At 51.2% G+C, this 24,479-nt stretch overlaps 1 protein-coding gene and 1 pseudogene across 2 annotated transcripts in view; one reads left to right on the top strand and one right to left on the bottom strand.

Moving 5' to 3' along the window:
- The window catches only part of Cacna1a (calcium voltage-gated channel subunit alpha1 A), a 328,905-nt gene that overhangs the window by 69,033 nt on the left and 235,393 nt on the right, over positions 1-24,479 (bottom strand). For both annotated transcript variants that reach the window (XM_076571863.1, XM_076571864.1), the window contains 9 exons: positions 22,442-22,887; positions 21,009-21,147; positions 19,298-19,427; positions 18,410-18,469; positions 17,770-17,876; positions 10,242-10,341; positions 9,331-9,491; positions 8,254-8,391; positions 6,440-6,641 (listed from right to left, as the gene is read on the bottom strand). In XM_076571863.1, the coding sequence (XP_076427978.1) occupies positions 6,440-6,641; positions 8,254-8,391; positions 9,331-9,491; positions 10,242-10,341; positions 17,770-17,876; positions 18,410-18,469; positions 19,298-19,427; positions 21,009-21,147; positions 22,442-22,887 (1,483 nt within the window). The remainder of the gene's footprint in view (positions 1-6,439; positions 6,642-8,253; positions 8,392-9,330; positions 9,492-10,241; positions 10,342-17,769; positions 17,877-18,409; positions 18,470-19,297; positions 19,428-21,008; positions 21,148-22,441; positions 22,888-24,479) is intronic.
- Positions 5,477-5,576, top strand: LOC121829869 (U6 spliceosomal RNA; annotated as a pseudogene).

Raw genomic sequence — 24,479 nt, 5'->3', positions numbered from 1 at the left:
TTCTTCAGTCCCGTATCAGAAGAGCCCTCTGGTGTGAGACAGAAGGAAACCAATAAAAAGGGACCATTGTCTTCTAAATTCTAATTCTCTCCATGCTTACTCTTGATTTCTCAGAATCCTTTCTTACATGCTATGTCCTCTTTAAATCCAAACCTCCCATTTTTGATAATAAATAAGTTTCTCCAATAGCAATCTCAGAAGTCTCCAGAAGGAAGATGGGGCCCCAACAACAACAACTCTACCCAATCCAGAATGATGCCATGGTAATCATCATCATACTACACTTCTTGCCAGAATTTCAGACAATCTTACCCATTACTCTAAAACTTGCTGCAGAACCTACAGTTAGTCTAACTGAGATTTAACTATCTGAGCTTTCTCACAGTACCCAACAGAGATAACATCACCCCCTAAATGGCAGGAAGCAATTCTAAGAAAACGACGCCCCTTCTCCCTTAGGTTTCATAATTCTCAGGGTTATGGATGATGGTTATAGGGTTGGGGGTGGAAGAAAATATTAACTCAGTATTGTAAAAAAAAAAAAAAAGTGGGGGGGGGAGAAGAAATGGAACGGATAGGTATAAGATATGATGGTAAATCATTGTATATACTAGTAAACAAACAGTAAAATAGCAACCTTAGATAATTTGCACTGTAATTTGTACTGTTATAGATTCTTATATGTTGATACAAATGTAAACTATTGTTATACTCCTGTTTAAGATAATTTGTATATTGGTACAAATACACAACTATAATTGTTATAATGTACATATATTTCTACTCTTATTTGAAACATTTTTATATTGATACAAATGTAAATTTATATCTGTCATACTTTATATATGTTCTACTTCTGTTTAGGATATTCGGTATATTGATATATATTTAAGATTATTGTCATATTGCATATCGCACTATATATTCCTATCTCTATTATAAATATCTTGTGTATTGTCACAATTTTGAAGTCATCGTTCTTCATCATACATTTGCTTATAGACTGTTTACCTTATTTACATGAAGCCTTAGTCCTTAGGTTATTTCGGTAGATAAGATTTACAGATTTATAGTCACCTATGCCTGTCATCTCTATAGTTACGTTAGTTAGGTTATCCAGATTTACAGATACTTAGGTCAGATGGGCAGGTAATCTTCAAACACTTCATAGACCTAGAGAATATGGCATTTAAATAACTTAGAATTCTGTTGACGTGAGACACAATTGCTCCTGGCTGCACCAATTGATCCCGAGAGAATGTTGGGCTTCTAAGACATTTCCATTTGGAAGTTTGTCTTTTTGGCACAAAATGGCCTACTGGGCAAAGAACTGCCCTTGCCTTGATGGCTGACAGTACAAATGCAATGCTGTCCTTTCTGGACAAGTGGGACACAAGGAAAGCGACCACTGTACTCTGCCAAGACAGGGTAAGATGGTCTTTCACAATTCCTGCTTCTGAAAATGGTCTGTCAGATACTCTAGGCCTGTAGCCAATTTGAATGCACCAACAATGCTGAGAAACATTAGGTGACTGTCCAGGCTGCCAGCTGTCTCCGTCTACTCTTGCAAGATTCCTGAAAGTTACTTGCATCCATCTACTGTTTCTCAGGTACCATTATGTTCCTTCTCAGGTCTTTGATGGGATTGAAGACTAGCAGTTATAGTTACAACTTAGTATATATAATATCTTAGATAGAACATATTAAGTATTAGATTCAGGTTCTTTAGGATAGGACACCTTTGAATGATCTTTATAACATGCCCTTTACCTATGCTCTATACTTCTCTGGATTTTAGTATGTGTTTCTTGCTTGATATTGTTTGCATTGGTTGTAGTTACATCTTATCTAGGTCATTATCCCTCATTGTTTCTGGACAATATTTGATAACCATTCCTTTGTATATAGTCTTGTATTAGTTTAGAACCTTCTTATTTAGACAAAAAGGGGGAGATGTAGTAGGTAGCCATTCCAGCTTGGATCTGGAAGTTCCAACCCCCATTGAGACTCTGGCAACTGTCACACCTACGAGGCGGGGCGAGGGGAGGTGCCTGGGGACCCGAGAGCTGGATGGGCCAGTGTGTTGATGTAACCAACCGTCTTATTAAATAAGAAACACAGAAACAATGTAAAAGAGAAAGCCGAGAGGTCAGAGCTCAGAGCTAAAATCTCACCCTTCCTCCTGCTGTCCCAGCTTCGCGAAAAGAGACCTACTTCCTCTCGGTTCGTATTTTTAAAGTATGTTGTTCTGCCTTCTCATTGGTTGTAAACCCAAACACATGACTGCCTCGTCACTGTCTGAATGTACAGCCCCCTAGGTCTTAAAGGCATATGTCTCCAATGCTGGCTGTATCCCTGAACACACAGAGATCTTATGGGATTAAAGGCGTGTGCCACCACCGCCACACTCTTGCTATGGCTCTAATAGCTCTGACCCCCAGACAACTTTATTTATTAACATACAATCAAATTAATATTTCAGTACAAATCAAAATAATATTTCAATACAATTAGATTACCACCACACCAGTGCTCTCTCTGTGCGCTCTCTCGGTGCCGGGACGCGGACTGGTGAAAGGTGGATTGTGCAGAGCTCCGGAGAACACCGCTGGATTGCAATACACCTTCCCCAGACCCTGCGACCTACCCATTACTTAATTTGTGAGTTATGCCATTAAATAAATATCCTTTTAACTACGTGGAGTGGCCAAAATAATTTCTCCAATACCCTGCTTCACAGGAAAGTCTGTCAGATAGTCTAGTTAGATGCCCCGACATTGCAGGGGAACCTCAGGCGACTGTCCAGGCAGCCTGATGTCCCTGTCATTAGGTAACATTTCATCCTTCTGGGGTCTTTGATGGAGTTAAAGACTAAATAGTTAAACTGAGAGTTTTCCTTAGTTATGATAAAAAACAAATTAAGTATAAGACTTTGAACTCGCAAAAATAAGATAGAAAATGGAGTATTTCTCTGATTTTACCAAATGCAAATAGATTGGATATTATGACTGTGGCTCTTACTTGAAACTGTTTTTGTTATATATAATTTTACTATGTTCAAGTTAAAACCTTTTTAATTAGACAAAAGGGAAAATGCTGTGGAACAATCCTTTCCTACACTATGAATATGTATTACTCTCATTTGCTAATAAAATGCTGATTGGACAGTAGCCCGGCAGGAAGTTAGGTGGGACACTCAAACTGAGGACTGGGATGAAGAAAGGCAGAGTCAAGGGAGAGATGTAAGTCAGCCGCCTAAGAAGCCAGATGCCAGAGGTCCGGGAAAACCATGGCCACTTGGCAATACAAAAAAATAATAGAAGTGGGTTACTCTAAATGTAAGAGCTAGTTAGTAACAAGCCTGAGAAATTGGCCAAAAATTTATAATTAATAAAAGCCTCTGTGTGGTAATTTGGGAAGCAGTAATTTGCCAGGTATTTAGGAATAGGTGGTGGGGGAGAGAAGGCTCCCTGTTTACACATCTCTGTCCAATCTACATGTCCAGCCCTCTGGAAAGCGTGTCAATGCTTTTAACACAGAATCACTTTTGGGTCCCCAAGCTTTTAGTATGACTCAAAGGTGTGAGTATACTGCTCTTCCTACAATATGGATTTCTTTCTTTCCTTCCTTCCTTCCTTCCTTCCTTCCTTCCTTCCTTCCTTCCTTCCTTCCTTCCTTCCTTCCTTCTTTCCTCCCTCCCTCCCTCCCTCCCTCCCTCCCTCCCTCTCTCTCTCTTTCTTTTTCCCTGACACAGGGTTTTACTGTGTAGCCCTGGCTGTCCTGAAACTCGCTGTGTAGCCCAGGCTGGCCTTGAATTCAAAGAGATCCACCTGCCTCTGCCTCCTGAGTGCTAAGATTAAAGGTGTATGCCACCACTGACAGGCCAATCTGGATTTCAATACAGATTACAAACAGTAACCAGGTAACCAGATGGTGGTGGTGGCGGCGGCAGCGGCGGCGGCGGCATACGCCTTTAATCCCAGCACTCAGGAGGCAGAGGCAGGCGGATCTTTGTGAGTTCAGGCCAGTCTTTTCTATAGAGTGAGTTCTAGTACTGCCAGAATTACATAGAGGCCCTGTCTCAAAACAACAACAGCAGCACAAAAAACAAACTAAAACTTTTATCTCTTTTTATAAAATTAAAAAATTCTTGTAAGCTTTGGGGAATCAAGTTGAATTCACTTCTCGAAGGTCAAATGGATTCCAGATAAGTACTCTTTTAAGTTTCTCCACCTGCCTATTCCTGAAGGTAGGATCTCTCCCCCTTTTCTTAGTTTTGGGAATCTGCTTGAGAGGTCTAAATTTCCCCCATTTTACAACTGGATCTGGGTTTCAGTTTTTTTAAAGAGCAAACAAGTTTCAGTTTCTTAAACAAAGGGCTATTAATCAAACAACACCCCTAACAGCAGGAATGAGAGAGAGAGAGAGAGAGAGAGAGAGAGAGAGAGAGAGAGAGAGAGAGAGAGGCTTGAACCACAATATTATAAGACAATGACCAAAAAAAGATAGTTCCTGTAATACCCTGAAACAAGCCTGGAGTTGCCCAAATAAATCCAAAGTCAAAAACCCAGAACCTTAGCCCTATCAAAAATGTGCTAACATGGGGCTGGAGAGACGGCTCAGTGGTTAAGACCACTGGCTGCTATCCCAGAGGACCCAGGTTCAATTCCCAGTGCCCATATGGCAGCTCACAATTGTCTGTAACTCCAGTTCCAGGAGATTTGACACCCTCACACCAATGCACATAAAATAAAATTAAATAAATTATTAAAAATGTGCTAACATAAATGCTGCCTGCTTAACCAATCATGTTTGAGATGACCTAGATGTTCCTGAAATTCCCCTAGCTGTGCTCAAAAGGACCTGTGCGCCTTTGTCCCGGGTCGCCATTTGTACAAGCGGCCAACCCCGAATGCTGGATGCTTCTGCACAGTAGATGATCTTTGTTCTTGCATACTATTTGAGCCTGGGGTCTTTCTTCAGCATTTTCTTGGGCCCTTACACCTCCCTGGAACTACCAGGTCCACAGACCTAGGCGTTTCAAATGCACACTCTGGATAAAAACTCGCCTCTAAACTCCTCACCTATACCTTCTGTCCCTAATATATATTGGTTCCAGCAGATTTCTAATCTGCTACTGCAAACTGCTCCAAACTCACCAGCCCCATGTGCTTCTGATGGAATTTCCAACCAGCCTCAGTCATCCTAGATGACTTCAAAGTAGCTAGCCCCAGGTGGTGGTTTGAAAGAAAATGGCCTCCAAAGGGGATGGTACTATTAGGCGGTGTGGTCACTGTGGGGTTGGCTTTGAGGTGTTCTATGCTCAAATTATTCCCAATGTCACAGGCAATTTCCTGTTGCCTTCTGAAGATGTAGCCAGCACCACTACGCTTCCCGTCACGATGATAATGGACTAAAGCTCTGAACTGCAAGCGAGCCCCCAATTAAACCTTTTCTTGATGAGAGTTGCCGTGGTGCTCACTTCGGCAGCACATAGACTAATTGGAATGATACAGAGATTAGCATGGCCCCTGTGCCAGGATGACACGCAAATGCGTGAAGCGTTCCATGTTAAAAAAAAAAAAAGAGTTGCCATGGTCATGGTGTCTCTTCACAGCGATAGAAACCCTGACTAAGACACCTGGTCCAGCCTCACAGATGGCTCCAATGCGGCCTGCACTTCCTTAGCCCCAGATGGCCCCACAGAGCCTGGACAGCAAGTGAAGCGCCCTGCTCTTCCTGGCCTTGGCCAATATTCCAGCTGTCTTGGGTCCCCAACACCCCAATGTCAGCAGGAAGTAGCCATAGAAAGATTGCATTTCCCCTTGTCATTATCAACAAAGAGACTGGGACAAAAGGCTAACTGAGGTGCTTATTTAACACATCAAAGCAGACCTGGCTGCCAGATTCTCCCAGCATCCCTCAGTCCCTACCTGTTACAGAATATGGCTGTCATGCCCCGCCTCCTACCCTAAACTTCCTAGTCCAGGGGCTGGGCTGCCCTTCCCCAGCTGCTCTTCCCTATATAATCCAGACATTTTGGTTATGTGGCTTTTTGGTCTACCCTTTACCCTCTTGGCCAGTCTCTTGGCCCCTCTTGGAGAGGCCCTTCCCTCCCCTCTCTCCTCCCCCTTCCATCACATGGCCAGGCTCAGGGTCATGTTCACTCTGTACTCCCCCAGATGTTCCTGCCTCTGGTCTATGTTCCCCCTTTATCTACAATAAACCTCCTCCACTATACCTAGGAGCAGTCTTTTCTCATTCAGGTTTCTTGCTGTGTGTGTGTGTGTGTGTGTGTGTGTGTGTGTGTGTGTGTGTGTGTGTGGAGAGAGAGAGAGAGAGAGAGAGAGAGAGAGAGAGAGAGAGAGAGAGAGAGAAGAGAAGAGAGAATGGGCTGTGTACCAGTTTTTAAACAGGGAACATGACTAGGCAGCGGTACCTCATTTTTCTCCAGGCTGTACTCCTCCATCATCTTGTCTCCCTGCTCCTGAAAGGTGATGATGATCAAGGCCACAAAGATGTTGACAAAGAAGAAGGGAAACACTACGAAGTACACCACGTAGAAGATGGACATCTCCATGCGGTACCCGGGGCTGGGGCCCTGGTTCTCAAAAGTGGCATCCACTGAGTGCTTGAGGACCCTGTGAAGGTGGGAAGGAGGACAGGAGAGCAGCGGAGGGCGGGGGAGAGCAGGGACACCGGAGTGGAAGGGACAGAGGAGATGAAAAAGAAACCCAGTCAATGCCTCTGAGAAGCACTGGGTTGACCACATGCCAGACAATGCTGAACGTTTCATATACTTTCCCATCAGACCCTGGGGAGGTCATTCCTGGCTCCATTTTGTACACAAGGCAACTGACATTCAGCAGTTTGGAGACTCTTCTAAAGACCACCTGGTTGGTATCTAAAGGCAGTTTTGTGGTGATGGATGAGGTAGGGCATCTTGGCCACAGGCATCAGTCAGAGTGGGACATTTAAGCCTGGTGGTGGTGGGTGGGAAGGAGGTTCGGTAGCAGTGAGTGTGGGAGTGTGGTCACAACAGCTCTGGAAGGATGTACAGGATGTGCACTGCTCAACAGTTCCCTCGGTGGGGCCTTGGTTCTGTGTCTGGTGAATTATCTCTAATCAAAGAAAAAATGTGTAGCAGATGTGATAAATGTGTATGTCACCATAATGAACATGGGTACCTTGTCTGGACAAATCATTTCTGTGTGACTATGACCTTCTTTTTAAATTTGTTTAATTACGTGTATGTATGTGTGCGTATGTGTGCACATAGGAGGCAGATGAGTGCAGGTATCCACAGAGGCCAGAGGAGGATGCTGGATCCCCTGGAGCCACCAGATTTGGGTGCTGGAAACTGCTCGGGTCTTCTGTAAGAGCTGCAAGCATTCTTGGGCACATTTAAATGTGTTTATTGGTGTGTGCATGTGGAGGTCGGAGGATAACTTTTGGGAGTCAGTTCCTTCTTCCACACGTGGACCCCTTTGCCTGCCTCGTTCTCGGAGACAGGGTCTGTCACTGACCTTGCCTGTGAGCTAAGCCAGACAGCCACCGAGCCCCTGGGGTTAGTGTTGGGTGGGGTTCCAGGTGTGTGTCCCCATGCCTGGCTGTTATGTGGGTGCTGGGGTTCAAACTCAGGCACTTTACTAACTGACCCATCCCCCCAGCCCTGAGGCTCTTTCTTTCTTAATTTTTATTTTAGTTGTTAAACATTTTTTATTTAAAACTGTGTAAAAAAGTGCAGCGCCCTCAGAGCTCAGAGGCACCAGACTGCCAGAGGAGCAGGTGGTTGTGAACCTGATGTGCGTGCGAGCTTGGAACTCAGCTCCTGTCTTCTGGATGAACAGCCTGTTCAGAGCCACCTCCCAGCCCTGTGTTGTTTGTTCTGAGTCTCACTGTGCACCCTTGGACGGTCTAGAGCGCCATCGTGGCACCAAGGGGTCACAGAGACCCCTCTGCTTCTGCCACTGGGATGCTGGGCTCACAGTCGTGGCCACCGTGCCCAGAAAGGCTGCTGTTTTTAAGTTCGTGTTCACATTTGTGCTGCCGGGGCAGTAGCCTGGGCTTCCCAACAGCCAGGCCAGAGTTCAGCATCAGAGCCACGCCCACAGCCCCCCCCCCCCCGAACTGTGAGAGGGCCATCTTGGGAGCAACCCTGGGCACAGGGCCAGGCTCCGACACCCCTTCTCTCCCCCCCTCCGCTCTGCTCCTGGGGTCCCCAGCCCTTGCCCTTTGGCGCAGGCCACTCACTGCGGCCAGCCCTCGCCCGTGGACACGGTGAAGAGCGTGAGCAGGGCCCAGAGCACGTTGTCGTAGTGGAACTCGTACTTCTTCCACTCACGGTCGCGGGCCTTCACCTCGTTCTTCTCGTACAGGAGGTACTTGCCTCTGTCACAGAGAGCTGGTTAGTCAGCAGGGCGCCACCACCTCCCAAGGCCATTTGCGCTGCCTGGAGGGGCACAGCGCTGTCCTGTGGGGGCCGGAGACCCTGGCTTGAGTGTGGGTGTGGGGACACACGCAGGATGGGGAGGCAGACACAGGGACAGCCTATGTCGGGGTCCTCACACCTCAGGAGGCCATGGCTGCCCCTTTCAGAACAGGCAAGAGTGAGTTCCAAACACCACCCAAGAGTCTAGGATCCCTTTTGTATGGCAGGGTCTCACAACATAGCCTAGGCCGGCTGGGAATTCTGGCTCTTCCTGCCTCAATGTCCCAAGCAGTGGGATGACAGGCCTGTGCCACCGTGCCTGGGAAGCATCTGAACAGGGTTGCTCAGACACGACCCACGGAGGGACTATGGATTTGTGTTAAGAGCCCCGCCTCAAAATCACTGGGAGATTAGGAGAAGGGCTTAGCAGGTTTGTGGACCCAGATTCTCACTGTTTCTTATTTGCTTTTCTTTTATGAGATAGGGTCTCTCTGTAGCCCAGGCTGGTCTGGGCCTCTCCACCCTCACATCTCAGCCTCCCGAGGGCTGGGGCGACAGGTCTGTGCCTCGCATCACAGAGGTCTTTTACTTTTTGTTATTATTTTCATGCCAGGGAGCGGGCCTGTGCCTTGCTTTGCACACGCCAAGCACACACACTCTGTAACCCAGGCTGGTCTCAAAACTCAGGGTGATCCTCCTGCCTTAGCCTTCTGAGTGCTGAGATCCTGGGTGTGTACCACCACACCACACTTAAAAACAAAACAAAAACCGTACTCCAGACCCAAGCTGACCCAGTCCTTCCTCTGCCTCAGTGTCTGCACCATCCACCCTGTACCTCAACCTCCCCTGCCACAGTGTCCTGGGGACCACGGCCCACCCACCGACAGCGGCCCACCCACCGACAGTCTCTCTCGAACTCCTTGGACTCATCTGTACAGTGGAAGAACTTGCCCTTGAAGAGCTGCACAGCCACCACGGCGAAGATGAACATGAACAGCATGTATACAATGAGGATGTTGAAGACATTCTTGAGTGAGTTCACCACACAGTCAAACACAGCCTGCGTCGGAAGACAGAGGCGTGAGACCAGAAGCATGGCTGTTCTCGCTACACCTGGGGCACCTGCAGGTTCTAACAGCTGGGCTGAAAATACTGGCGGAAGATAGATTCCACGTGTGCACGACTCTCCCTCGCCCTTGTCCCCTAACAGCAGTATGGCGGCTGTGCACACAGCAGGTGTCCTGTTTCAGGCACCTCACAACCATTTTTGGACAGGGTCTCATGTAGCTCAGGCAGGCCTTAAAAGGATGGCCTTGATTTTCTAATCCTCCTGCCTCCACCAGTTTGAGTCACTGGATATGGAACCCAGTGCTTCTTGTACACAAGGCAAGCACTCTTGCCACTGAGATACATCCCCCATGTCCCGGTTTTTTAGACAGTTCTGCTGCCCTGGAACTAGTGCCTCCCCAACTATGGTCTGCCCTGTCTCTGTGCTGACCATGAAAGGGAGTCCTGACCTAGGGCAGATTCAGCCAGCCAACCCCTCTGCTGCCGTCTACTGGACAAGCCCAGTAAGTAACCCATATACAGAGGCCATGAGGCTACCAGCATCTCCTTCAGTGTGTTTTGAGATGGAGGTCCTCTGTGGATCCAGGCTGATCTGGAACTTGGGATTGTCTTCCCTTAGCCCCCAAGTGCTTGGATCCCAAGTGCACACCACGGTCTGTTTCTCAGTGTGGGTTCTGGAGCAATGTGCAACCGTCCCATCCGCGTGTGGCCAGCCCGAGGCCCCTCTCCCGACCCCAGTCACCTTCAGCTTCGGCAGCCGCTTGATGGTCTTTAGAGGTCGTAGCACCCGGAGGACTCGGAGAGACTTGATGGTGTTGATGTCTTTTCCTTTGCTGTTGCCACTGTTGGGGGATGTTAGGGTTGGGGAAGGGGAGAGATGAAGGGGAAGTCAGGCTGGGGAGGGGCCACAACCCCATGTGGTCCCACTCGCCTGGACCCAGGTCGGCTGAGCCAGGCACATCCCATCCCTTTCTGATGGATGGCCTGGAAACCAGATGGCTTTGAAGAGGTCCGATCTCACAGTTTGTTGAAGATCCCACCTCTGCACTGACTTTTTTCCTTTTAGTTTTTTTTGAGATAGTGTCTTCCTATGTAGCTGTGACTGGCCGGGAACTACAGAGCTCCCCCTTCACCGGCCTCCCAAGCTCTGGGATTGAAGTGTGCACCGCCATGTGCAGACCTTTGCACCAACTCTTCCCCTGCTCTTTGTAGCAAAGCTTTTGGCCTGGGAGGCTGGTGAGCATTGGATGACATCCACCCTCCTGAAGGAGTCGGGATGGCTCATCTCCCTCTACGTCCCCTAAGCTGAAGGACACAAGTAACCAGGGGCTGGTCCTTTCAGATGCCAACATGAGCTCAGCTATGGCTGCTGCTGCCTTAGTTGCTAAGGTACCCATCTATCTTTGCCAGTGGTAAAAAGTGGGGCCTGTATGGCTTAGCTATGCAGATCCCAAAGACACAGGGGCTCCCAGCTACCCACAACTTGGTTCCCCAAGAGGGTGGTATGGCATGGGGCTATCAATGGACACCCCCCCCCATTCCTACCCAGGGCCCAAACACAAATCCCAGAGTCATATTTGTCTGCTGTCTTCACACCCAAGCCCCAGAGGGTGCTCTTCCAAGTGTCCACGGTTCATCGGGAGCCAGACCGTATCACCTCACACATCTTTCTGCTTCCCGCCTTTTCACACATACTGGTCACCATTCCCTTCTACTGAGGATCCTTTCCAAATCTGAGTTCTTAAGGAGCGAGGCAGACCTTCTGTTTGGCATGCCAAGGCCCCCTGCAGTCTATCCCAACCCACTGACTGCTGCACGGCCTAACCTCTGGCCACAATCCCTGGCTTTCAATTTTTTTCTTCTTTTTCTGTTTTTGGAGCTAGGGTCTTACTGTGTAGCCCTGGAACACACAACGTAAGCCAGGCTGGCCTTGGATTCAGAGATCTTCCTGGTTTTTGGTTTCGTTTTGTTTGTTTGTTGCCTCTTGGGTGCTGGGTTAAAAGGTGCACACCATCATGCCCAGCCAAAAACCCTTTTAGTTTTTTGAGACAGGGTTTCTCTGTGTAACAGTCCTGGCTGTCCTGGAACTTGCTCTGTAGACCAGGCTAACCTTGAGCTCAGAGATCCACCTGCCTCTGCCTCCTGAGTGCTGGGATTAAAGGTGTGTACCACCACCTCCTGGCTAGTCAAAAATCCTTTTAAATGACATTGATTTATTTTGTGGGCATGCGTGTGCCACAGCACTCATGGACAACATTTGGAAGTTGGTTCTCTCCTTTCGCTATATAGATCTCAGGAACTGAACTCAGGCTGCCAGGCTCGGTGCCTTTACTAGTTTATCTCACAGCTCTTAAACTCCCTTGAGACAAGCTTTCACCATGGAGCCCATGTTGCCTTGAGATGCTCTGATGTTACGCTCCTGAGTGCTGGATGATGGGTGTGCCCCGTGTGGCTTTGCACACCATCCACCCAGCCATGCTCACCTCCCTTTCCTGATGCCTCCCTCGGCAGCTCTGGGGTCTGTCAGCCTCTGGTGCTGTTTCTGGAGAGATCTGACATCAGACTTAGACACGTGCTGTGTCTGACAGGGAACCCCTCAGAGGCCCAACTTGTGATGAATTCCTCTGTGTTCTCTTTAATCTTGACTGCTGTCCCAGCTGGTGTGAGGTCTCAGGACTCTGGACCAAGGCAGCAGTCCCAGGGGCAAATATGTTGGTTATTGCCTAGCACCAGGGTTTCTGGTGGAGAGCACCATTTCCTGGCATGGTGAGGAAGGCTGATTATGGCTGTGTGTGTGTGTGTGTGTGTGTGTCTGTGTGTGTGTGTGTGATGGCTGCTGTGCTTTCAGCCCTCTCGGTCAATTGTTTTGTCTTCGTATGTATGTGTCTGTGTAGATGTGTGCAGGTGTGTGGAGGCTACACGTCAACCTCAGGTGACATTCTTCAGGTGTCACCTAATCTTCGGAGACAGGATCTCTCACTGGCCATAGAGCCGCAGGGACCTGCCTCTCTCCGTCCTCAATGCTGGGTTTATATGTGTCCCCCACGCCAGGCTTTTACATGGGCTCCAGAGACTGGACTTGGGTCCTCATGTTTCCATGGCAAATACTGTACCAACTAAAGTGTCTTTTTTGTTTTGAGAAAGGATCTATCTATGTAGCTATGGCTAGTCTGGAACTATGTACATCAGGCTAGCCTCAAACTCAGAGATCCACCTGCCTCTGCCTCCTGAGTGTTGGGATTAAAGGTGTGCACCACCACTGCCACCGCTGCCGCCACCGCTGCCACCGCCGCCGCCGCCGCCGCCGCCGCCGCCGCCGCCGCCGCCGCCGCCGCCGCCGCCGCCGCCACCACCACCACCACCACCCAGCCCTGAAATTTCTGCTTATATACTTTTGTCCACTGATCAGTGTTTCTTATTTCTAACTGCTTGTTATGTATTAAAGAAGAACACTGACTTCTATATATCTATTATTGTTTTTGAGGCAGAGACAAGTATGTAAACCAGGCTAACCTGAAAGAAGATTCTCTTGCCTCAGTCCCTGAGTGCTAGGTGTATGCTACCACAGTGGGCTAGAAGGATATGCTAGGCAGATGCTCCTCAGTGGAAAGGCCACCTCCTGCCTGGAAAGCACATTTTCCACACCTCAGCTGCTTGGGTGACTACTCTCCCCAGCTCCTTGGCCTTGCTGACATCACACGCGAGGAAGAACACTTCCTGCCCCTTCTGTTCTAGGTAAGAGCTAGTGGGTCACAGTGGCAGGTGGCTGTGGGCCCTCGGGACTCCTCCACCCCCTGGGGAGCAGGCTCTGGTCACAGTAAGCAACAGGACACCAGCAAGAACAAAGGCCACAGGAAGAGAAGGCCAGAACCAACATGGCTGCGAACGGGGCACCGGAGACAAGACAGAATGAGAGAGAGAGAGAGAGAGAGAGAGAGAGAGAGAGAGAGAGAGAGAGAGAGAGAGAGAGAGAGAGAGAGAGAGAGAGAGACACTTTACCGTGTACTGCTCCTGGTGAGGTGGCGTCGGAAGGAGAGACAAATCGTGAGCGGCCTCAGAGAGAACACAGGACATGCACAGACACACATGGGCACTGGGACCCTGGGGACCAGGGGAGCCAGCCCCTCCTTTAGCCTCTGCACTGGGCAGGACATGGCCCTGACAGCAGCTTGCAAAGGCAAATTTCCAAGGAGTCAGGCAGCCCTGGGGCTGCCTATTATCCTGGGTGAACTCGCCACTCAGTCACTGCCAAGAGCAGGATTCTTCCTGCAGCGGGCTCTTCCTGCAGCGGTCCGGCACGGGAGCCAGCTCGCTGCAGGTGAGTTTCAGGGGGAGAGGACGGAGGTTTGAATGCTGCCTTGACTGCCAACAAGCTTCATCTGGAAAATGGGTTTGTCTTCATGATGCTTCAGTAGCCTTGGCTTATACTGACTCATGTCAAGATGTAGCCCAGACTGGCCTGAACAACTGACCTCCCTGCCTAAAACTTGTAAGCATCTGGGATGTAGACTCTGGTGCATGGAGTCTTCTGGACGGAGAGCTGCTGCTCATGGAATCCCGGACTTCACACCTGCCAGGTCAGTACCCTACTGCTGAGCTGACCCAGCCCCTCGCCGCCGGGGGATTCTAGGCGGGGGCTCTGCCTCTGAGCCACACCTTGAGACTTTTCTTTACTTTTTATTTTGAGACAGGGTCTTGTTAAATTTCCTGGCAGTCCTTGTTTTTATGATCCTCCTGTCTCAGCCTCCTGAGGAGCTGGGATTCTAGGCATCACATTATGCTTAGCAATTTTCTTTTTTCAACAATGAATGGCTTAATGTCTTCAGATATCTCCACTGGGCCCTCCCTCGAGGTCCAGCCCAGGGCTCTCAGACCTGCCTATAAGTCTACAGGCCTTCCCCTGGGTGTTAGCAATGCTTCCAATGGCGCTGGCGTCTACCTCAGCCTTTATCTGCACCCAGGGTTCCTGAACACCAGGCCAGTACTATCACCGAGCTTCATCCCCACCGGAAGTCCCTAATGTGCTGCTGGGTCTTGTGTCACTGCATTTACCGGCAGGAGGATGGCACCACTGTACCCATTTTCCAGATGAGGAAGCTGAAGCCCAGACAGGGAGAGTGACTTCTCCAAGGGCACACAGTCAGAAAGTGGCAGACTGAGACTCAAACCCACGTGAATGCATCTTGGGCTTGAATCTCCCTTTCTCTGGGACAGGGCTGTTTTGAGGGTCTTGCTGGAGGGCCTCTTCTTTGGTTGGTGGGAGTGTGGCTTTGAGGGTGCAGGAGTGGCTTGATCAAGGTACACTCTCTTGCCAGCTATGCGGGGCTGAAGACTTGCCCTGGGGAGAGGGGTGCCGCCGCCAGATGGACTCTTGGCAGTGAGGGTGGGACCATGGTCCAGCAGCTGCTGTGAGATGTCAGCTGACTGCTCCAAAGCATGGGACTGAGCGTGATGTCCCTCATGGTGACAGCTTGTGAGATGGCTCGTTAGTGATGGAACATGGAGCATGGAGCATGGAGCATGGTTAGTGGACGGACAGCACACGTATGCACACCCACACTACACCTGCACAGACCACACACACAGATACGGTGAGGAGAGGAGGGTGGGATTGTTCAAAGGGTTTCAGCACATCCCTGGGAGAGCACAGGCAGAGTCCTTGCCTCAACCTCTTACCCAAGAAGGGAGCAGCCTCCTTCCTTCTCATTCCTGCTCCTAGGCCTCCCAGACCTTCCTGGGAGGAGGACCCAGTGGGACAGGTAGCTGGTCTAGATTCCATTTCCACACACCCTGCCTCAGCCTCAGTTTCTCATCTGTGGAATGGGGATCACTACCCTGGTGCAACAGCAACATAGATGACCACGCACAAAGTGCTTCCTCTTATTCTAGCCACTCCATCCTGCTGTATGGGGAAACTGAGGCACTGAGAGGCTACCAGACTCGGGGAACCTTTCTTCTTTCCTCCCTTTTCTGAGACATTTGTACTACCTAGCTCAGGCTGGCTTTAGACCAGCAATCCTCCTGCTTCGACCTCACTTCCACCACACCCAGCTGGAGGCACCGCTCGCTGCTGCTGGGGTTTTCTGCCTTGTCTGTGAGCAGACGGCTTCATGGGACAGAGAAGGACAAAAGCAAGTGGATGCTCTACCATGACATCCACAAGGGGACACCAAGCAAAGGCTTCACAAGTTGAGGCATCTCAGATACAAGAGAGCAGAAGCCTGCTGGGGCCTGGGGGACGAGGGAGGTTCTGAAACTTCTCCCGGGAAGCACGTAGCAACTGGCCTCGCTTCTGCTGTTGGGTACGCAGGAGCGACTTCACCAAGGTGCTGGCCAGCTTGCACCAAGCTGCAGCTCTGTCTTTGGTGAGAGGTGGCAGGGCCAAGTGGGGTCTTGGTAGTGAGGTTGGGACACAGCAAGACCCACAGTTCCAAGAGAATCCTTGGCTCAGGCCCTCAATGCCAGTTTCTATGGTAACTGCCGGCCTGCACAGGCACATGGATGTCCCTGGTCTGACCTTCCCTTGCATAGGAATTGGAAAAGAAAGTTAAAAACAAGGAATTCTAGAAGTATAGCATAGCACCATGTCTGCACCGAATTCATGAGAACATTAACCACTTGACCTAGAGCTGGGAGATCTGTTCGGGGCTCAGTGCAAAGGCCCCTGGCTCCACCCTCAGGACCAGAAAAAAGAAGGGAAGAGAAGAGAATACAGGAAGGACAGGAGAGAGGCAGAAGAGTGGATAAAAAGGAGAGGACTGGGAGCCTGGCCAAGTCAGGCTTGCAGGCTATGGAAATGCTGATTTATGTTGCCAGACCACAGCCCGCTGTGCCCCAGGGGCATCTGGGAGGGCCCACTGCAGCGCCTCCACCTGGAAATGTAACAGTCCGGGCCCTCGGTGATGAAACAGGCACTCAGTCCCCGGTGAGGGAGCAGGCTGTGCCTACTGAGGAAGCTGCCAGTGAGAGAGCCCAAAGAAACCCCAGGTCTCTCTGTGCCTGATGAGGTGGGTCAGGGACCCTGCAAGACCCTCCTGTCTGGGGATGACCCCTGTGATAGGCACAGCTTTGGTTCTGAAGATGGATTTCTGGATGAGCAGCAAGTCAGGTCTCTCCTGATATGGAGGTCTGCTGCGGGAGACAGCACACTGCGTGTGCTGCTAGGGATTTTGGGCTCCCTCTCCAGCTAGACCTAAACCGGCCCCATCTCAGGCTGGGCACCATCTTGGAATGGCTGCCTAGAAACTTGGATGCCAGTGGTCATGTGCCTTTGAGAATGGCCATTGAGACACTGAATACCACATTAAGGGAATGCACAGACCTCCGGTGACACTCTGAAATGACCATTCTGAACTTAGGTACCATCTCGGAATGATGGTGAGCTTTCAGTTAACATCCTGGAATTGCTTCTTACCCCTTGAGCACGTTTGAGATGGCTTCCTAGAACTCAGCGGCCAGATGGCCGCTTGCTTCTTGAGCACTGTCTTGAAACGGTTTTCAAGAATTTGGACTCCATTTGGAATGGCTGCCCAGACCTAAGGGGTCATTTTGGATGGTCATCTAGAACCTGGGCGCTATCCTGGTGTGCACCACCATTGCCAGGCCGGGGACCATTGTGAAATGGCCCCTGAACCCTATAATGTCATCTTGGAATGATGGCGAGAATTTAAGGGTCATCTTAGAATGGCTACCCTGCTCTCCAGCACCACCATGAAGTGGGTGCCATTTTAAAATGGCCGCTCAGAACTTGGGAGCCATATTTGAAGCTGCCATCTATAACCAGGGTACCATCATGGAGTGGTGCCATAGTCCATGACCTTGCTGAGGGCAGGGCATCCTAGGAGCCTTGGGAGGACAGAGACACATAGAAGTAGGCCACCAGGTGTATGGTAGGGGCCTTGGGGTACCGCTGGGATGGGGCTCTCATGCACACTTGCTTTCTGATTGTCTTTTCGGGGGCATCCCAAAGAGACAACATGTAGGGGGATTGTGGGGAGGGTGATGAGATGTCTCCAGAGGCAAGAATACCAGAAGCAGCACAGCAAGAGGCCACCACCTTGCTGTGGGAGGAGTGGAAGGTGGCTCTGGTCCCGTCCTTCCTTCCTTAATGGTGATGGCATGCACAAAGCCAGTTGCAGCCCCACTGGGCACACCCCCCACCCCCTCGGGCCCACAGCTCTCATTCCCATCTCGAAACTCCAGAATATGACCCACATCTGCCAGTGGGACTCAGACTGGGGGTGGGGAAGGGGACTTGCATGGAGACTTACGTGAAGGCAAAGGCCACCAGGGCCCCACTGACCACTATGAAGTCCAGAATGTTCCACAGATCACGGAAGTAGGCCCCCTGATGCAAGACGAGGCCCAGGTCGATCATCTAGGGGAGAGGACAGTTTGCTCAGAGCCTCAGCCCTTCCCTAGGATAACACCCACCTGGGGAGGAGGGACTGACAGGGCCTCATGTCCAGATGACAGGCGGCTCTTCTGAGGAAAGAGAGCCCGGTCTGCCAGCTCTCAGTCTAAGTCTCAGAGTGTGCTTTGAGTGAACCTCCACAGGAGTCCATGCATCAGCAAGCCTTGTAGACTCTGTATTTGCAGCCTCCCAAGACTGTGTCCACCTCTTACTTCCTCTGAGATCTTTGGTTCCTGCCCTCCTCAGGGTCTACTTGGCCCCTGACAATCCCCCATCTGCCACCCGACCCTGCAGAGTTCCTCTTCTGCCCAGAGCTCTTATTTCCTATGGTGCGTACACCAAAGTCCTCCCAGTCACCGTCACGCCTTACCTCTCTGCCCATACCTGCCCTCCCCCGCCCCCTCCCTCTCTCCACCACACTGCCTGGTGAACGCCCCTCACACACACTGAGCCTCTTTCCTCTGGAAGGTCTGTGGAAGCCCCCGACTAGTTCTTACCTTGATCACCATCTCAAAGGTAAACACGCCCGTAAAAACATAGTCAAAATACCGCAGCACCTGCAGGGCAAACAAAGGCCGGGGTTGCCCGCGGCTCCCAGTAATCCCACCAGAACCCCTGGGGTGTGGGACACTCTGAAAACTCCCCAGAAGCAGGGCTTCCACCCAGGAGCCACTCCCAGGCAGGACCAAAGATGTGTAGGTTGTGAATAAAAGTGTCCAGGAGATGGCAGCAAATCCTGCCGACTTGCCCTGCTGAGGGTGGGTCACCAGGAGTGCCTGGTTCACACACTCCAAGTCCCCTTGTGGACTTAGAGGGCCTTGGAGGAGTCCATTCCACCGTGGGGTGACTGTCCTTGGGTTGGTGGGGTTGACTGGCCAGTGTCCACACCTGGCCAGTGTCCACACCCTGGGCTTTCCTGTTTCCAGGAGCATCTTCTAAACTTTGGGGCCACCTGGCTTTCACTTTAAAGGTACCCCTCAGTCTGGGACGATGGACCCTTTCCTTCCTTCCCTCATTGTCCTGCCCAGAGCTGGGCTGAAGTTGCTGGATTAGCAAAAATGGCCTTTGTCCTGCCCCTAGCTTCTGGAGTCACCCAGGACACCATACGTGTGTGCGTGCGTGCGTGCGTGCGTGCGTGCATGCATGCGTGTGTGTGTGGTGGTGTGGAGGGTAGGGTGAGGGGGTGAGAGGTGGGAGGTGGGGGTAGGGGGTGGTGGTGGTTGAGTCGGGAGCTACAGGTTCAAGGGCTGGTAATTATGAACACACCAGCAGAGGGTGGTTATGATACCCGAGTCAGTTTGCTTCCCACCCTCCATGGCTCCTGCCCCCTCAGGATCTGCTGGCCATGCAAGCGACTGCAGGTGTGGCTCAGAGGCGGGACTCACGTTGTTGCGGGGCGCATTGGGCTGCACAGGGTCCTCGGCGGCCAGCGCTATGCTGCTCATGGCGATGACCATGAGGATGCACATCTCGAAGTAGCGCAGGTTCAGGATGTAATGGCACAGCCGGCGAAGGCTGAGGGCAGAGCAGGGAGCCGCTCAGACCCAGGCTCGCGGCCCTTCCTCTCCCCACAGTCCCACAGGCCAGTCCCATTGCCCCACCCTAGCCGTCTGTCATCGACTCCCGGTGGGGCACTGGGTCCCACAGTCCAGTGCAGCTGAAGACCTCAGCCACCCGAGACAGTCATCCTTCCTGTCTACCCTCCAAACAACTGGAATACTTGGCTTCCCAAGCTGGTGGGATCACTACTAACGATTCTGCAGGACACAGGAAGACCTCATTTATTTATTCTTCTAATTACATTATTTATTTGTGTGTGGGGACGGTGGCTGTGCCAAAGGTCGCCTGTGCAGAAAGAGGACAATTTGTGGGAGTTGATTCTGTGGTCCTGGGGACTGAACTTGGGTTGGTAGGCTTGGCAACATGTCCCTTTACCCACTGAGCCACCTCAAGGCCAGGTTTTCCACTGTGAAATAGTCTAGCATCTAAAAAAAGAAACCAAGCGTGGCGGCCCCTGTCTGTCATCGAGCACAGGAAGGCTGGGCTGGGGAAACACTAAGAATTCAAGACAATCGGGACCCTGGATGAGTTCAGGGCCAGTGTGGTCACAGAGTAAGATCTGGTCTGAAAACAAAATACACACACAAAACACACAACAAAGCATACACACCAGCAAATCACACACATCAACAAATCACACCCCCCCCCAAACAAGACACACACACTAAACAAAACAAAAGACAAGGGCCAGTGAGATGTAAGGGTGCTCAGCTGACCTGGTGCCCAGTGTCCAATCCCTGTACCCACATGGAGATGGAAAACAGTGACTCCAGAGTCTCCTGACCTCCACATGGGAGCCATGGCGAACACACACACACACACAACACACACACACACACACACACACACACACACACACACACACACACACACACACACACACACACACACACACCAGTAATAAAAACAAAACCAAATCCTGTCACTTCCACCACCAATAGAAAAACATCTGGGGCCGGGGCTCAGCTGGTGTACTGCTTGCCCAGCATGCGCAAAGCCTGGTCCATCCCCAAGACCAATCAAACAAGCGAAACCCGGGGCCATTAGAAGCAGCCTGTTCTGGCTCAAGCTTCACCTGATTTCACTGTTCCAATCTAAGAGGCTATTCTGAATTTTTTTTTTTTAATTTATAAAGCACTTAGAGCAGTAGTTGGCATTAAGTGCCACTTAAACATTTGTTTAGTAAAGGATAAAAATTGAACTTTAGGAAAAAGTTGATGTGCCCACATTTTTGTGGTGCAATGGTTAGACACACAGCTCAGACGCATGGCTGCCACATAGGTTGTGCAGGTTGCGTGCTGCACAAGGCAGCCATTTCTAAAGGACGCCTTTCCCAGCATGGCACAGGTTCGAGTATGTATGGCACTGGTTTCCATCTCATGGCAGGAAGGGGTCTTTTCCAGGGAGGTATAGTATGACAAGTTTTTATCTTCTATGTGAAGTAAGTGGTTCTAGTTTCCTGCTCCCGGGGGCTTCAGCGGACTCCCACTGTCTGGCCCGCCCCACTCCGGGAGCCTGGTCTGCTGCCATACTCACGGGTTAGTGGTGGAGAGGATGAACATGGAGCTGTACGGTGGCATGGGTTTGGGGCCGTCCTCCCCGGGGTCTGCCTCCTCTTCCTCCTTCTTCTCTTCCTCCTTCTTTGGCAGTGGGTCTGGGTTGGCGTTTTTATTTACTGTTGGGACAAAAATAAACATGGGTTCATCCATGATTTCCCACAAAGCTCTGGACTCCTGGTCATACCTGGAGCTGACACTAAGCATACGACATTTGAGGAAGATCTTCCTGTGTGTCAGGCATCACTCAACCCTAGGGGCTTGGTGCCCATGATCTCTCTGACAGGTGAGAAGTGAAGCGGCTGGTCTAAGGTCACACAGCTGCAAAGCTGCCGAGCTGTTGCTGGACTAGGCAACCTAGCCTGAGTGCCAGTTCCCGAACACTCTATGGGGCAATGGCGACTCTGTTCTCTGTGATTTTTTGATGTGACTAGGATCTGCATGGGGCAGCTGCCCACACAGCAGAAAACTCTCGTGAGAGCACCCAGGCCTGACTGTGGCACCTCTCTCTCAGGCAGGCTCCCCAGTCCTGTGTAGTTGTTTGTGGGCAGGCTGAGCCTCCCTGGGGGTCTGCTTTCTTCATCTGAAAATTAGTAAAGTGAGTTTATTATCAAGACCCACCACAGTGAAGTCAGGTGGAGGACACGTGCCGGTAATTCTGCCACCAAAGAGGAAGAGACAGGAGGGTCACTTCTGAAAGCTAAAGGCCAGCCTGGGCTACACAGTGAGATGTTATCTCAAAACACAACAACCCCAAGCCAAAAACTGACTCACTCCTCACAGGAATCTATGCCACGTTGTCTTTAGGAGCCAAAGCCCCAGGTGACTAGGGAAATGCAGCCACACTAGTGTGTGAGACATCTGGTTACCAAGATTGGGAGAAGAGCGTGTAAAACATTCTGAAGTGTGTGCGCAATGACAGCACTTCATACAGACATAAACGTTCCGGATAAATAGAGACATTATCATCGTTAACAGAGATGGGGTCTAGGCTGGCCTTAAATTCACTACATAGCTAAGGGTGGCCTCGAACCTGTGAACTTTCAGCCTCCGCTCACCACTACTGCAGGTTGTCTGTGGTGCTGGAGTGTGTGCTAGGCAAGCACTCTACCAGCTGGGCCAGGTCCCCAGCCCCTTCCTCCTTATTGTGTGTGCCACTGGACCATTTACAACGATGTTCCCCGCTGTGCTGGGTATTGGGGCAGCAGTGGTGCACTCCCCCGCCCCCCGTTTCCATTTGGGGATTCCTTCTCCACTGTGGCGGTGTGGGCTCTGTGAAGAGAAGGCAGGGTGCAGAGTATGGCCACAAGCCAAGGCCGCTGGGGGCTGCCTCCGGGGTCCAGTGTTTCTTCCTCCCACATCTGCCAGCACCAACTGTGAAGAAAATGGCCTGGCAACCCTGCCGCTCCTCACCTTGGACCACGGTGTGGTTGAGGGGCGGGCAGGCCGGGGGGATCTCCACCGCCATGTGCTCGGGTTTCCTGGCAGTCTTCGCTGAGTTGGGCTGGGTGCTGCTGGGGTTGGTGACGATAAGGCTGTTCTCGGGGGTCTTGGGGGGGCCGGGGTTGGACGGGTTGCCCGGGTTGTTGGGCATCCTGCGGCTGGCAGCGTTCTGGGGGTTGGTGGCCAAGGTGGGACCAGGGTTGGTGCTGTTCCCGATCTTGGTGGGGCTTGGGGGAAGGCCGCTGTGGCCCAGGCTGTCGTGGGGACTCGCAGGCTCCCCAGTGGCCAACTTGTTATTCTTCATGTTGTCAAGGTCCTCAGCCAGCGGCAGGTCCTGGCGGCCCAGGTCCTGCTGGATTGGCCTGGTGGTGGACAGGTTGGGACCAGACATGGGGACCCCGGAGCCCTGGTTCTCTCTAAGGAGAGGATCAAAGTGGAAGAATGCAGTGGTTAGGATCAGCAGAGCGGCTGCCCAGACCTCTGCCCAGGGCCACAGCTCAGCAGAGGACGGTCTGCCACACTCCCCAGCTCACATGAGACCTTGAGCCTCATCCCCCCGGAAAAGAAAGTCACTTCACTGATTCCACACTTCACAGAGTGTCGCAGCTCCAGGCAGGTCATGCAGTTATGAACTCTTGTGATAAAAGGAACCACACTTTGTGAACTCTTTGTAGTGCTGAGGAGGCGCCCAGGGCCTCACACATGCTGTGGTAGCCCTCTAATGCTGAGCCACACCCACGCCCCTCGATGGGGGTTCGGCTCTACCCCTGACTCACACCCCTGGTACTACTGGGGATTTTTTGCAACACCTGATCATAAATTTCCAGCTAACTTTTTCTTTCTTTGTTTTTTGAGACGGGTTTCTCTGTGTAACAGAACTCACTCTGTAGACCAGGCTGGTCTTGAGCACAGAGATCCGCCTGCTCTGTCTCTGCCTCCCAAGGCGTGCACCACCACTGCCCAGCTTGTTTTTGTTTTTATGAGACAGGGTCCCACTATGTAGATCTAGCTGTCCTGGAACTCACTCTTTAGACCAGGCTGACCTCTAACTCACAGACATCCACCTGCTTCTGCCTCCCGAGTGCTGGAGTTAAAGGTGTGCGCCACCACACCTGGCTCAATTTCCAGTTAATTTTAATCCTTAAGTATCTTCAAGGAAGATTCAGAAGATACACAGAACAGAAGCTGACCCTGTCCCAGTGTCCAGGACAGCAGCTGGCTGTATTAAGCGTGTCTCATGTAGGGTCCCACTGCCAGATGCTGTGCCAGCAGCTGTATACGCTGCTGAGACCTAGGAGACTGTCCTAGACCATCTGAAGGAGGCCATAAAAGCAGGCCCTTCACTGTACACTTCCTGATCCCCTTCACCGCACACTTCCTGACCCCCTTCACCACACACTTCCTGACCCCCTTCACTGCACACTTCCTGACCCCCTTCACCACACACTTCTTGACCCCCTTCACTGTACACTTCCTGACCCCCTTCACTGTACACTTCCTGACCCCCTTCACTGCACACTTCCTGAGCCCCTTCACCGCACACCTCCTGACCTCCTTCACCGCACACCTCCTGACCCCCTTCACTGTACACCTCCTGACCCCCTTCACTGTACACATTCTGACCCCCTTCACTGCACACTTCCTGACCTCCTTCACTGCACACTTCCTGACCCCCTTCATTGCACACTTCCTGACCCCCTTCACTGCACACTTCTTGACTCCCTTCACTGCACACTTCCTGACCCCCTTCACCGCATACTTCCTGACCTCCTTCACTGCACACCTCCTGACCTCCTTCACTGCACACCTCCTGACCTCCTTCACTGCACACCTCCTGACCTTCTTCACTGCACACCTCCTGACCTCCTTCACTGCACACCTCCTGACCTTCTTCACTGCACACCTCCTGACCTCCTTCACTGCACACCTCCTGACCTCCTTTACTGCACACTTCCTGACCTCCTTCACTGCACACCTCCTGACCTCCTTCACTGCACACCTCCTGACC

Source organism: Peromyscus maniculatus, chromosome 5 (genome assembly GCF_049852395.1).
Source record: "Peromyscus maniculatus bairdii isolate BWxNUB_F1_BW_parent chromosome 5, HU_Pman_BW_mat_3.1, whole genome shotgun sequence".
Classification (NCBI taxonomy): Eukaryota; Metazoa; Chordata; class Mammalia; order Rodentia; family Cricetidae; genus Peromyscus; species Peromyscus maniculatus.
The sequence above is the reverse complement of the archived record's forward strand: the minus strand, read 5'-3'. Positions and strand labels throughout refer to the sequence as shown.